Source organism: Micromys minutus (assembly GCF_963924665.1).
Source record: "Micromys minutus genome assembly, chromosome: 1".
NCBI classification, from domain to species: domain Eukaryota; kingdom Metazoa; phylum Chordata; class Mammalia; order Rodentia; family Muridae; genus Micromys; species Micromys minutus.
Window position 1 is genome coordinate 40,203,959 of NC_137969.1, and position 15,100 is coordinate 40,219,058.

A 15,100-nucleotide genomic window follows, 5' to 3' on the forward strand; every position below is an offset into this window, starting at 1 on the left:
CTGAGTCAATACTTCTTTAGTCATCTGACTTTCCCCCCAACTCTGTGTCCAGGTGCCCCTCTACTTTTACATGAAAATGCCAGTCACTGAGATGGAAAATACTAAGACAGCAGGTTTAAAATATTCTCACTACAAAGAGATGAGGTTACAGCTATGCCACTTAGCTTGTCTAAGTTTCTCCATATCAGGGACACATACAAAAACATCAAATTGCATCCATAAGTACTTATTTTAAAAGGAGGTCTCAATTATTGGACTTATGGCCCATCCAAAATCCAGGTAGATGTATCTCAATATCTGTAGCTAATCAGATTTTTATAATCCCATTTCCAAATAGAATTTTATTCTGCAGTTCTAAATCAATATGAGAATCTAGGGCACTATTCAACCTGTTTCAGTACCTGACCTCTGGCTAACTCAGAACAGCTATGTAATAGATGTAGGATACTGTCTGAAGGCCTACCCAGGTCCTCACTTCTGAATTCTTGAATCCTCTCCTATTTTCTAATTTCCTAAGGCAGGGCATGATGAAGTCCTTTCTCAAATTTTATTCATTTATTTTTCTTTTACTCTGCTTCATTTATTTCCACATGCCAACCTCTGGGAAGATCTAGTTTATTCTTGTGTTTGGGACCAATTTCCCCAACTGGACAGTAAAACCTTGATACATCTGCACACTGGGGTAGAACTACAGAAGTCTACATCCCTGGGCCAACTTCTCTTGCATGGCTATTGATGCCCATGTCACCAGAGGCTCCTGGAGACATAACATGTCAGTTTCTATAAAAGAGAATCCTCTTGAGGATGGAGCATGGCTCAGTGCAGAATGCCCACCTAATAGGCAAGTCCCTGCATTCCATCTTAGCTATACACACAAACTACACTGACTGCACAGAGAGTCTCTAGGCATTTTGCCCAAACACAAATGGGATTACAATTTCAGTGAACTTTCAGTTTACACTGGAAGTTTGAGTGTTTTCTAAAACCATCCTTCTGAAAGCATGATAGTCCCCTCCTTGAACAGCAATTCTGAATACATTTCTGAGGTTGTATTGTCACTTAAAACAGTTTCCTACATAAAATTAATCATAATTTCCACCTGTTACTTGTTGTATTTTTATTGGAAGTCATTCCATATTTGGGGCAGCTCCTTGTTTGCCTGCGGTACACCTGCTTAGGAATCCACAAGGAAGCCTTCCTCCGCCATATAGAACTCACCAAGTGGTAGAGGGCATGTCCCCAAAGGGGAGGAACATAGGGTTTTCCCAGGTGATAAGGAGAAAACTTTGCTCCTGAGTTAGTGGCAACATATCTCAATATTAAACTGCTTTTCTTCTACAAAAGCAAAGAAAAACTTCCTAGATGCATTTGGTGGCTCAGGACAAACTAAAGTCCTAGCTATTCAAAGTAGGAATTATTACCTTATAAATATCTTTGGTGACCCACAAAAGCGTTTCAAAAGTTTCCTAGCTATTGGTGGTTATACAGGTTCCTTGTCTGAGCTAAACTGCCAAAAAGAAAAAGAAAAAAAAAATCTAAAATGAAGGATGGAGGAAGGACTGGAGGGGGAATGTGGAAAACATGAAGAAAGATGGAGAGAGGAAGGTGGCTATTAGGGAAGAAACTAGCATAGACTGATAGATGATAAGAGAATTATACATTCTTCACATGTTTGCGAAAAATGAATTTTCTTCTCTACATATAACCTTTGGAGCTCCCAGGGTCTGAGATTAGAGAGTGCTTCAATGTACCCACCGTTCTTATCCACAGTGGGCCAGAACGAAGGATTCATAAGATCATTTGTCTTCAAAGCACACATCTCATAAATACCTGCACAACACAGCAGTGGCCATGTTCAAAGGGTCAACTAGTTGCTTTGTTTTGATTATTTAAAAAAGTCTTCCTTTTATATATAGTATTTATATTTATAATAGTTATATACATAAATACATAAGTACCTTTAAGTAGTAAACATAAACTGAGCTCTTTACAACATGAGTGTAAAAAGCGGGTTCACCAAAATCCAGCAAGTATCAGAATGAGGATTGAACACCCTGCACACTTGCTCATATGTCTACCATTCTTATTCTGAACTTAAAGCAGAGAAACATTCCCCATATGTCTCCCAGCTCCTCTCCCTACTTCCATGGGAAAAGGGGGAGGGGCACTAAGCCTGGGCTTATCATCCTTATCTTGGTTTCTAGAGCAGGGCAGAAATGGATCCTGCAGTAGCCTCTCTGAACTTTGCCCAAGATACTCGAGATATACAGCCCTTGGGAGATCAGTCTTCAAATGTCACTCACTACACTCAGTCTTTTCTTGTTCGGCAACACAGTGTTCCATAAAGACCTTTGACATTCCTGTGAGCCAGACGACTAGGCCAGCTGATTCAAGCCGACGTTCCACTCCTTAAGCTCACTTTCTAACCTCAGCTGTTCAAAATCCATTCTTGCTGTCCTGTAGCGAAGAGACAAAAATAAATATGTTAAAGTCAATTAAGTAAAAAGCATCAGGAAGTGAGACTTCCAAGAGGCCCCACTGGGGCCAGTGCTGATATCGCTGTCTAGATTCAGAGAGTTCATAAGCAATATCGCAGCTCTTATCTGGAGCAACCAGTTAAAATGTAACCCTGCTGGGTTCTGAGATGGCATCTCGAACTGCCTTGAAAGCGTGTGGCAGAGTGAAAAGATGGAGTTGTGTCTAGGTTCCAATAGATCAAATCTCGCTGTCCCCAGTTTACTTCTTGTAAGACCCTCTCTGAACCGTGGACCTCAGAGAATATGCAAGCTCTCCTCTGGCTTTTTCAAGCTTTTTTTCTGAGGAAAGCTATGTTTATAGTAAGATGTCCCTTTCAAGCCTTGAGCCTGTGCTTGTGCTGAGCTGCAGGGCTCTACGGATTTACCAGGTTCATGCAGTGACAGTGTAGCTTCACACACCACCAAGTGCTAAACTTTGGTTGTTCTGATTTTGGTAACACAAGCAGCTTTGGCCCAGCTGACAAATTGCATCCAAAGGTCCCAGCAGGGGACGTTAGGGCTAATCCCCATGGGAGCTGGAGACTGAGAGCTTGTGTGGGAAGCAGCCTGCTCTAAATCTGAACCCTTGGGTCTCTAAGGAGTTAATCCCAAAAGTACCCACCCTGACAGGCTGCGGCACCAGGTTGGCTGCTGTGCATCCTCAGTGCTGGCACTGCTGCTACCGTTCAGTGGCTCAATCTTTAACAAAGGCTCAAAATATGAACCAAACCTGTGCTGAACATTTTTTTGCTGTTTCAGACAGAGTCTCAAATAACCCAGACTGCCCTTAAATTCAATGGTATCCTTGCACTCCTGGTCCTCCTGGCTTTAGTTCTGACATGCTCTGATCATGGGCATGCACCACCACACCTGAGTCTGCTAAACAGTGAAAGCAGCTACATAAGAGCCAGTACTGGTAGTATCGTGTTCGCTTTGACATGAGCTCTCAAGTCCTCCTTGTAAGGGTGATAAATGGACAGAAAGCAAGAAGCTTTAGACAAAGGCAAAGGAGGAAAGAGAAAAGGTGACTGGTCCTCTGCACAGAGACTGTATGTGACTTGTCACTCTTAGTCTGTGAAACACCCACACAGTAGCTTCCACTGTGAAGAAAGAGTGAAAGACATGGAGGAGAAGAATGAAAGGCAGCAAGGGTAAGACAAGGAAAGGATGGAGGAAAGGAAAGAAAGGGGGAGGGGACAGGTGTGAAAGATGGTGGTGTCCAGGTGGGACAGGGAGGGAACCAGTGAGGACCTCCTACCCAGGCAGAAGGCCAAGTGTTAGCACTCTTTTCCTAGAGGGGAAAGTTCGTCATATTTAATGTGTAGAGACCTTACTTTTATAAGATACTAGAGCCCCAAAGGCTTGTACAGAGTAACAGCTTTGAAACTCAGAAAGGTGGCTGGAGCTGAGACAGGAGGCAGTTTCTGGTGCTCAACCAGACAAGAGAAAGTGAGTTGTGTGTTTGGACGTGTTTCTTCAGCTTCTGCTCCTTCTTGGCCTTCCACTTCAAATCCCTCGCCGATTCCTATTTTGGAAGTGCTGGTCCAGCGAAGAATCTGCCAGCATCCTCTTGAGTAGACACGAGGACTTTTCACCTTTATTTCCTTGTGAATGCAAAACTTCAAAAAGAAACACAGGACCTGAAGAGCATCTAAGACACATAGTTATTTCCTAAGTGATATGATGAAGAGGGGGACAGTTCATGTTCACAGAAGACGTGGGCAGGGATTGCATTTCCCAAGGGAAGAAAGGCAGCCCAGGTTTTCAAAATGGAAGTCAGTGCTGGATATTTGATGTAGTGTCCTCGTGGAAATATAATTTCATGAGATGGCTGGTTCTGCTCCCAGCCCATCAAGTCAACAATAATCTTTTACATAATAATCTGTACAAAAATAAGGAAACAGTCTGCCCAAAAGTTTGAAAGGTGAACCTTGTCTGTATGTATACTGAAAGTATACCAAAGTGGAAGTACTTCCATTAAACTAAACACTAGGACAAGAAGAGCTGGCTAAAAATCTCACTTACTTCCAGGGTGTCTTCAACAAGCACTGCTCCAGGTCAGCTCTGGGCCAGCAAGTTCAGAAGCATCATTCTCATAGGAAGTAGGAAATGGGGGGCCCACTGCCCAGGCTAGAGAACTCTGCTGTGTCTGTAAATAGAGGAGAGGGGGTGCGAACAAAAACACACCCAACATCAGCACACTTGACTCTATCAACTGAGGTTCCTGAAGAGCCTGGTCTGGCACAGAGAAGGCATTGCTGGTAAACTAGCATCAGCAGATTCCATGGAGGTAAACTCCAAGGGAGCCAGGCTCAGCCGATCCCACACCACAGAAGGAGTAGAGGCCAAAACTGATGCCCATCAGCCCACAGGGAGGAAAACTGCCTGTGAACAGCGACACCAGGAAGTCTGAGCAAAGACTTCACAGGGAGTGTTCCTGGGAATTCACTTGGCATCAATGTGCTAGATATTTCTAGCAGTGTTTGTTTATTGGTATTGTATTGATGATTACAATTGGAGCAGAATTATGGAATAGCGAAGGTGGTGAGAAAGGGTAGTGTTTTGTAAACCATATTCAATGCTCCCATACTTCTTTAAAAATAAATAAAAGACACTAAAAAGTAAAGCTGGAAAAAGTCTTTGTTATCAGGGAGGGGTTCACAAATGACAGACCAAGGAGCATGACAAAAGTGTCTCTGAAAGGCAACCAAGCAACCCTGCCGTGGCCTAGTGAGAGGTGCTTTAACCCCCTTTAAATAAGGATAGAGCTGAAACACAGGCCACATGAGGCTCACAGTAGCAAATTGTAGTCGAAACAGAAACCTGAGGTCTGCACCCAACAGTTGAGCCTTACTCTTCCACTCGCCTCTTCTACTTGCAACTTGTGTATTTGGATGGAGAAAAGTTCTCGACCATGTGTGGTCATAGTTTCCTTCATGTGTGTTGTCATTAATTCTGGATAATACCTAGTGTTTACCAACTGCAAGTTGCAGCATCTGTCAAGCAAAGTACAAAGGCCAAAAGTCCTGGTGTTGAGCCACCAAGAGACTCTTGTGAACTTAACCTTGCATTCACTCAGGTGCATGCACGATACCTTCCCATGACCCTGGTGATTCCCTGGATGGTTCACTCCCTCACTGCAGGGTCCTCTGTGTTTCAGGGCATGAACTACCTGGAAGATCGGCGTTTGGTGCACCGTGACTTGGCAGCCAGGAATGTACTGGTAAAGACGCCACAGCATGTCAAGATCACAGATTTTGGGCTGGCCAAACTGCTTGGTGCTGAGGAGAAAGAATACCATGCAGAGGGGGGCAAAGTAAGTCCTGAGAGTAAGTCAGGAAGCATTTCCTGACAGCCCAGACCCATCCCCCTACCTGTCAGAGTCTGGTGGGAGCACAGCAGCTACCACCATGACCTGAATCTAGTCAGGATCATCCTCTACTTTGTGAATGGCTTTAGTCAAGGGAGACTAAAGAGAACCAGTTCCCTTCTCCAGGTGACTGTTAATAACTGTTGAGTTCTACCTCCTCCTCTAGGAGGAAAACACCTCTCAAATGACCCACCGGCTGGGAAATAGCGCCACTAATTTAGTAACACCTTCTCTTGAGACTCATATTGAACAAACTGTGTTGTCCTGAAAGTTCCAGTGAATCTATGACTCACGCCAGGACTGCCTGGGAGAGAGCTGGCTCTCTTCCCTCTGTGTTGTTTTTTGTCCCTTCAAGATCTCTGTCACATCAGTGAGGGGTTTACGGGCTTGCCAGACCACCACCCCCCCAGTCCCCAGCCATCCTCAACTACAGCTCTCCTATCATGCTGACAGCATGTCTCTAAATAGCACTCTCAACCCCTTGAACTTGGTTACTGAAAACATACCCAATGTCTAGGAGCTAGGACTGCAGGGAAATACCACAGCCTCATTTCATCAAAGCAGTCCATTGCCCAAAATGTTCTCAGCCTCAGCTTTCATGGAGTAACTCCTGGACTCATCTGCTCTCTGATAAATTTAAGCCCTCCCCCCTACTGAGAGGGAGCATAGCCCTGAAGCTTAGCAGGAAGGTCACTTGATTCATCACATTAATCAACTGTAATTACATGTAGACTGAGTATTTTAACTGTAAGCTAATAGTCTTCTTGCTGGTTTTTCTCTCATCGTCCCAAGGTACCTATCAAGTGGATGGCTTTGGAATCAATTTTACACCGAATTTATACACACCAAAGTGATGTCTGGAGCTATGGTGAGTCAAAACTCTGACGCTAATGGATTTGTACTGAGGCTAAGCCAGCTCTTATTGTTAATTGACATTATATGCTCTGATATGCAAGTGTTGCCTTGCAAGACAGTGAGCATTAATAACGGAGTTGCTGTCCGTCTACTGAACTAAGAGAATCTGACAAACGAAATAAAGCTTAGCTACCACACCAAGTATCACTGGAGACAGCCATAAATACATGCTGCAGGGAAGGTCATGGGGAAGAAGAGGACCCAAATGTGGGTTAAGCTTCTGTCTGCAGAGGTCAAGCAAACATAGGCTCCTGCTGTGAACTTGACATGAACCAAAGGAAGATAGCAAATGAGGTTTCATGGGGGAAACAATGTTTTCTTATGAGATGGCCAGGGCTGTTGTTTCATGTGGTGCTTGATTTCATCTGTCTGTGTCGAAGAGAGAAGCTTGGCAAAGGTGGACCATGAGAATAATGGTGGGGAGGAAGTAAGAATGGAAATAAGGATGTGAAGATAGTTACTGCTTGTTCCTAAGGAAGACCCTTCTCACCAGGGCCCAACTCTTCTAGATACAGCACAGCCATGCACAGGATTATGCTTCCCCTTCACAGGGACAGCACTCTAACCAAACCTCCCTTGTTTGTTCTTCCCTATCTTGAGGCTACAGTGGCCTCACCATCAATGTCCTTGGTTCCTGGGTAGGACACTTACTTGGTCCTTGAATTTCCCCTGGGGCAATTCAAGAAGAGCTTAGAAAACATTGTCATTATAAAACTCAGCTCTAACCTCAAAGGATAAAGGGATATTTTCTTCTGAACTAGACATGGGTGGTCATCATCGAGGAACACAAATTCAGGTTGCCCTGAACATTTTCCCTCATGGAAGCAGATACCTCAGATTGTATTAGCTATCAATCAAAGAACATCATATAGCAAATGGTGTGAAGTTTGCAACCTGGCTTCATGAGTTGCTTGTTTGTACTACCATGAGTATAAGGTAAACCCAAGGAATCAGTAGTCAAACCGATGGCTCAAGGCTATAGAAACATAGGTTTTAAAATGCTTTCCGAGAATAATGGACAAAGACTAGGTGGTATGCTAACCATTAGTTCATGAAGCAATGACTTTCTTTGCCTGTTCTGTCTGCCCAGGAGTCACTGTGTGGGAATTGATGACCTTTGGGTCCAAGCCTTATGATGGAATCCCTGCAAGTGAGATCTCATCTGTCCTAGAGAAAGGAGAGCGCCTTCCACAGCCACCTATCTGTACCATCGATGTCTACATGATCATGGTCAAGTGTGAGTGACTGGGGTGACCATCCACACTCACGTCGATGGGCCTGAAAGGATGTAACTGCTCTTAGACAAATAGCCTAGGCCTTCATTTCCCAAAGAAATAGCTTTAGTCTTCAAGGCAGGGGCACAGTTCCAGAAACATCATAAACACCTCCAGAAAGAATTCTTCAGGAATCACTTGCTTGACGCATACAGACCTCATATTTGCAAGCAAATAAGTCAAAACTGAAGTATTTCATAAGCCATTATTCCCAGATATTCTATTAGCTGAGTTGCTTGATGAACTTACAAAGTTACATTACATTTTGAGACCTGTTGCTAGAGAGACTTAATGTTTTAAAATGCCTAACAGTGAGTAACCATGGGAGTTTGATAGAATCAATGTTTCTGCTTTGGCTTAAATCTTTCAAACAGTGGATTTGTACAAGGTCTCCTGCAGAAAAGCAGTTAATCATGTTAATCCCATTAGGAGTGTGCATTTGGATCATTGCTGTTATCCCACACAAATCTACAAGTGTGCTCTGAATGTAACCGTGGACACGATAGCATTGGCATAAAAAACAGCACAGGAATATGACAGAGCCATGGCCTTAGTTTGCATTCTGGGATAAAACACTGACCAAAAGCAACTTCTAGATCAAAGGCTTTATTTGGCTTACAGCTTACTGTCTATCATCAAGAGAAGCTAGGGCAAGAGCTCAAATCAGCAAGCTGGAGTCAGGAACTAAAGCAGCGATGGAGGAACACTGCTTACTGGTTTTCTGTCCCTAGTTCACTCAGTCTGCTTTCTTATACAACAGATAAACAGCAGCCAAGGGATGGCACCATCCACAGTGGGCTGGGCTCTCCCACATAACTCATTAATCAACAAAATGTTGCATCCACATCTGTATTGGTTAAAAGAAAAATGTTGCTGACAGGCCAATCTACTGGAAGCATTTTCTCAGTTAAAGTTTCCTTTTCCCAGATGACTCTAGCTTATTTCCAGTTGATAAAAATCTAACCAACACAGCTGCTTTAACATAAATAACAGTATAGCTCTGAACTTTGGACCAGAGAGTTAGTCTATTTACACTGCTTTGGTTTCAGCTGAGGAAGCTGAGGCCCAGAAAGGTTACGTGATTTGTCTAAGGTCACACAGCAGTTTAACCTAAAACAGTTTGATATCCAGTTGAAAAAATAAATCAAATTCCCAAGAGGCACAAGGATTTCTAGTTCAGTTTATCATCCCTATTGCCAGATCTATGTTTAGATCACTGGCAAAGCAATGTATCATTGTGACTACTAAATATATCTTTACACAGAAAGTGCTAGCATTATGAGACCCTAGGTTCAGTATCCAGAACTGCTAAATAATTTATACATACATACATACATACATTGATAGATACATAGATGTATTGACCGATTCATAGTTAGATGGATGGATGGATGAATAGATGGATCAATCGATTCATCAATCGATGGATCAGTAGATCAACCAATGGATAGATAGATAGATAGATAGATAGATAGATAGATAGATAGATAGATAGGACACAGCCTTATCACTTGCATGAATGGTAGCTGATAGGGAGTGATGTTTCTATAAAGTCAACCTGGTTTCTAGTTTGGAAGACTGTGGATTAGGACAAAGAAAACACAGAGGTATACCAAAGTCAAAGTAGCTCAGTAGTGATTGCACACAGTAATACCCTGTGGTCACTAAAGATCTCAATGCAAGAATGATTACTCAGTAAGGATAATTATAAAAACATAGCATATATGTTGTTACCCTGCCTGAAAACTGTTGTATAGGGATAGGAATAAATGCACAAGTCTCTCCAACAACTTCTTATGGACTTCAAAAACTAAGCAGTATCAGCTCATGTGCCAAGGCTCACAAAGATTATACACCTTCGTTATCTCCTTGTCTAGCAAGATCACAGCATACAGTAAACGCTTGACATAATGCCATCCTTGTCATTTATTCCGGGGTTCTAATTGTTTTGCTTTGCTTCACTTCTTTCTCAGGCTGGATGATAGATGCTGATAGCCGCCCAAAGTTCCGAGAGCTGATTCTTGAATTCTCCAAAATGGCCCGAGACCCACAGCGCTACCTTGTTATCCAGGTACCAGGGCAAAGTTTGTCCTTCCATGGTCAAGATGTCTCCAATTGTTCCAGATGCCATTGTTCTGGACCAACACAGCCCGTGGAACATTTTCTTGTTAAGAAATATTTCTGTGCATTGGAGCTGCTTCTATGATGATACAATGAACTACAAGGAGATATGTGGTGGCTCGCACCCAACTCCAAGTCACCATTGCATTTGAGCAGTCCAACCTGTACCCAGTGCAATTGTCACCTCATATTTTGGCTAATTCGAGCCCTGGCTTTGCTAAACAGAGAAGCAAGACTTCACTGTCAACCTACATGGTTTCTCTCTACCTGACTCCGTATTCACTCTTGTACCACCTTGTACAGCCCATCGGCCTGGCTCTGATTCTGGGAGAATGGAATCAAGATCATTTGTCCTTGCGAATTTAAAGCTTCAGTAAACTAGTATGTGAAAAACACACTGCATAGCATTGCATACTGGACAGTAAATGTTCCCACGGCTTTTTTTCCTCCTCTCTCTTAACCCATTTTTTATGTGGAGGCTGTCAGACTAAGGAGATTTCTGTGTTTTATTACAGTCCAAAGTATCCACACATTGACATGGTGAAGAGCTGGATGTATGAGAATTCCCACAGGGGTTATAGTGTAACCTAACTGGCAAACCTGTTGGTACCTGCTGATAAAGGCCTTACTCCTATAGCCAGGAAGCAGAGCACTCACCATTGCCCTTTCTAATAACATTGAATTCTCTGCACCAGGGGGATGAAAGGATGCATTTGCCAAGCCCTACAGACTCCAACTTTTACCGAGCCCTGATGGATGAAGAGGACATGGAAGATGTAGTTGATGCTGATGAGTACCTTATCCCACAGCAAGGCTTCTTCAACAGCCCATCCACGTCACGGACTCCGCTTCTGAGTTCTCTGGTATGCAGTCTCAGTCTTCCCTCTCCCCACCCTTGATTTAAATTGACTTACTCTTTATTTTCTATATTTTACTTAGAAAAGAGGTAAAATTTAATCAAACAGAACCTAGAAAAACCAACGGCTAAGGGTTTTAGTTATTTACTTGCCTAGTTTAAAAAAAAAAAACTATAATTTAAGGCAAAAATTCTTCTCTCCAAGAAAACACATTAAACACTTTGAAATAGTTTTACTCTATGAGATCCACTTCCTGCATCCACCGGAATGGATGAAAATTTACCAATGTACCATGACTAACATTACTTTCTTTTCTTCCAGAGTGCAACTAGCAACAGTTCCACTGTGGCTTGCATTAATAGAAATGGGGTATGTATGGACATGGCATAAACCAGAATCGAATAAGCTACACAGGAAAAATGACCATCCTGGCCCACATCACACTGACTTTCCTTCCTGCACATTCCTTTCTACACCAATGGCTTCTTTGACTGGAATCCTAAGGCTAACAATTAGTGCTCACTTATCACAGGACCACTCCAAGTGTGGTTTATAGGCAACCAGCATCAGCATCACCTGTTAGAGATGCAGTGATCAGGTCTCCACCAGACCTACTAGCAGGATCTGTGGGGGATCCACCGCTGTTGGCACTAGTCTTCCTTGTCATACTGGTCATGATGAAGTACAGCGCTTTCAGTCACTGCCTGTGCTGTGCTGTCAGGAGCCGCTACATCTAGTGATGTAGATCAATTTTAACTAACATGAAATAGAATATATAATTCAATTCCTCACACACTTCAAGTGCTCAGTAGCCACATGTCGCATGTGACTGCCTTATGATGGAACACAGATTGGGAGGCATCACCATCCCCACAGAAAGTTCTGTTAGGTGTACTGATGAGGACTTTGCTTGTCCAAGAGTCACTTTGGAGCTTGTCAGAAATGTACCTTCCCTGACTCCATTGAATCAGCTTCTCTTGTGTGTGAGATTCTGACTATGTGGCCCAGCAGGCCTTGAGTTCATGTTCCCTGTGTCTCAATGTCTAGAGGTCTGAAATCAGCAAGCTTATGTCACTATACACAGCTTGAATCTGCATTATAATGAGACACAGGAGAAGGTATTTTCCAGCAAAGGCTGAGTAATCCCCACTGGAGTAAGCTTGCCTCTCCTGCCCACAGAGCTGCCGAATCAGAGACGACATCTTCTTACAGCGGTACAGCACCGACCCCACTGGCATCATAACAGAGGACAGCATAGATGACACCTTCCTTCCTGCACCCGGTGAGTAGCGTACTCAGGAAGCTGTCATCGGGCCTTGGTGTCTATTGACACTTTCTCAGGTGCAAGTCATTTGTGGCATCCGGTGTGCCAGAATGAGGCACACCATATCCTGAGGTGGAGACTGTGGCAAATATATAGACACAGTGAAGGGAATAAAAAATTGGAACTGAGAGAACTTGGCGTGCTGCAAGGCCTGTGACAAGTATAAGCCACATCTGAGTTTTTTGCAGGTTTATTGGCTTGGAAGCAAGTGGCGAAAGTGTCCATGTATGTATGTATTTTGTGTGTGCATCTGCGTATAAAAGATAGATACATGTGTCTCTTCTTTCATTTATACACATCACACACACACACACACACACACACACACACACACACCATCATCATCATCATCATCATCATCCTTTAAACTTGCAAAAGCCACTTATGCCCATTGCTTTGAGAAGTACAGAAAATATCACAGGCTATTTGGTAGTCCCCATATATTCTCAGAACTTCTTTGCTCTTGGATGTCAGTTGTGTTGCTGAGGATACTTGCAGGACTCACAGTGGGCCATGGAATTCTGCTTCTGGATCTTGGGATGAAGCTTTACTAACTCACATGTGCATTCTTCTTCATTTCAGAATATATAAACCAATCTGTTCCCAAGAGGCCAGCAGGCTCTGTGCAGAACCCTGTTTATCACAATCAACCCTTGCATCCAGCTCCTGAAAGAGACCTGCATTATCAAAATTCCCATAGCAATGCAGTGAGCAACCCTGAGTATCTCAACACTGCCCAGCCTACCTGTCTCAGTGGTGGGTTTGAAAGTCCTTCCTTCTGGATCCAGAAAGGCAGCCACCAAATGATCCTGGACAACCCTGACTACCAGCAGGACTTCTTTCCCAAAGAAGCCAGGCCAAATGGCATCTTTAAGGGCCCCACAGCTGAAAATGCAGAGTATCTACGGGTGGCGCCTCCAAGCAGTGAGTTTATCGGAGCATGACACGAAGGGGCATCATACCAGCTGTAAAATGTCTGGACTTTCCAGAAGCCCAGAACCAAGCCATGGCAGCACACCTCCACTCTCGACAGCCATGCCCATGTTGTGTCAAATGTCAAACCCTCAGATTGGTTGTAAAGCATAAATCTGATGGGCTTTGTCACTGAGCCAAGAAGTGGGCCCCTCCCCTAAAGCACTTTGGGAAGTTGAAGGTATCTATTGATCTTCGAACTGTGAAGAGTCTACTAAAAGGTATCCATCAGGAACATTGTCCGTTTGGAACAGAAGGTTGCCTCATGGTGAGGTACATAAGGGAAAAAACCAGACATATGGGACTTGCTGCAGGGGGAACTTGGGGATTCCTGTTGTCTAATGATTTGATCCATGCACTCTTCCCAGGAGGAAGAAGCTTGCTTGTAGTCTGGGTTACACAGAGTTGCCTGGAACCAACTGACCAGACAGTTAGTTCCACCAACTCTGCATCAAGACACTTCCGTGGCAAGACATCTAAATACTCAAGAAGTCCTGAATGCCCTGAGCAGGCCATACTTGTACAGCATTAAACCATGGCAGTACAATAGGATACGCCACTTTGTTACTTCCTGGGGTTGGGAGGAGAATGATGGGGTAGAATTTCCCTTTGGACTTACTGTTTGTATAAATACGTCCCTGGTACTTACCACATGCTAGTTTACCAGTGTTTTCTGACTATTAGACTTCCTTCTGTGTTTTTTGGTTTATTGTTTTGAGCTGTAATATGCTTTCCCATCTTCAGTTTATGAAGTAAACAGACAAACAAACACAAAACCAGTATTCTTAACAAAGAACAACCATGATTCCACATTCAGGCCCATTCAAATTATCAGTATTGAAACCAAAAGCCTTTATCTAAAATGGAGTAACCATGCAAAATTCCATAGAAGAATTTAACTCAAAATTTTAGTCTCAGGATTGTGTCTGCTCAGGCATGTATATGAGACTACAGAAGGGAAACTTTTCCACTTTGCTTTCACCCCCCTACGCCCTAAAACTAGTGTAAACCACACGTAGCAGATAAATCTTTTTAATTTTAAAAGTGTTTACTGGAGATATGTGTTTCTTCCTAGGAAATTGCTGTCAAACATTTGTTTCCCTTTTAGAAAAATTGTCTAGGCTAATGTGTAATAAGGGGCAGCCCATGGTAGACTTAGTTTGCAGGTTTCAAAAAAGAAAAGAGAGAGAATGTTAAGAACAGAGTAGAATGTAGTATCTGTTTGAAGGTTACATGATAACAGTACTCCCATAGATGCTTGTGGAAGGGGTGGGGGTGGGGACCAGTGTTCCCATGGATGCTTGCAGTGGGGGAAGGGATTCATCCCCAAGTGATCTCACCATCATCATTGCATCCAGCTACCCAAGATCTTCTTATGGCCCAATTGGTTAATAGCCATCTTTGATAAACAATGTTGTAATGATCTCAGTACCCATTCATTCCCATTTATCAAGTGATGGATAGTGGACTCATAAACACTAACCATAAGGCAAAATGATGAATGCCAGACAAGACCAAGAGCACAGAGCAGGAGAGATCTAGAAAGTTCACAAAGGAGACAAGATTGCCCACTATCTTCTAAGATCAACAGGTCATAAACACCAGGGAAATAGAAAGAATGTTTCCTTATAACAGTGGGTCCTCGATCTTCCTAATGCTACAACCTCATGTCCTGGTACCACACAACCATAAAATTATTTTTATTGCTACTTTATAACTGTAATTTTGCTACTGTTACAAATCACAATGCA

At 43.1% G+C, this 15,100-nt stretch overlaps 1 protein-coding gene across 1 annotated transcript in view; it reads left to right on the plus strand.

Annotated features, from left to right (window-relative positions):
• Window positions 1-13,810, plus strand: part of EGFR (epidermal growth factor receptor) — a 153,692-nt gene extending 139,882 nt beyond the window's left edge. Inside the window, exons 21-28 of the mRNA XM_080942386.1 lie at window positions 5,677-5,832; window positions 6,679-6,754; window positions 7,892-8,038; window positions 10,049-10,146; window positions 10,892-11,059; window positions 11,375-11,422; window positions 12,233-12,335; window positions 12,960-13,810. Of these exons, the coding sequence (XP_080798512.1) occupies window positions 5,677-5,832; window positions 6,679-6,754; window positions 7,892-8,038; window positions 10,049-10,146; window positions 10,892-11,059; window positions 11,375-11,422; window positions 12,233-12,335; window positions 12,960-13,321 (1,158 nt within the window). The 3' untranslated portion in view covers window positions 13,322-13,810. The remainder of the gene's footprint in view (window positions 1-5,676; window positions 5,833-6,678; window positions 6,755-7,891; window positions 8,039-10,048; window positions 10,147-10,891; window positions 11,060-11,374; window positions 11,423-12,232; window positions 12,336-12,959) is intronic.
• Window positions 13,811-15,100: the final 1,290 nt, after the last annotated feature.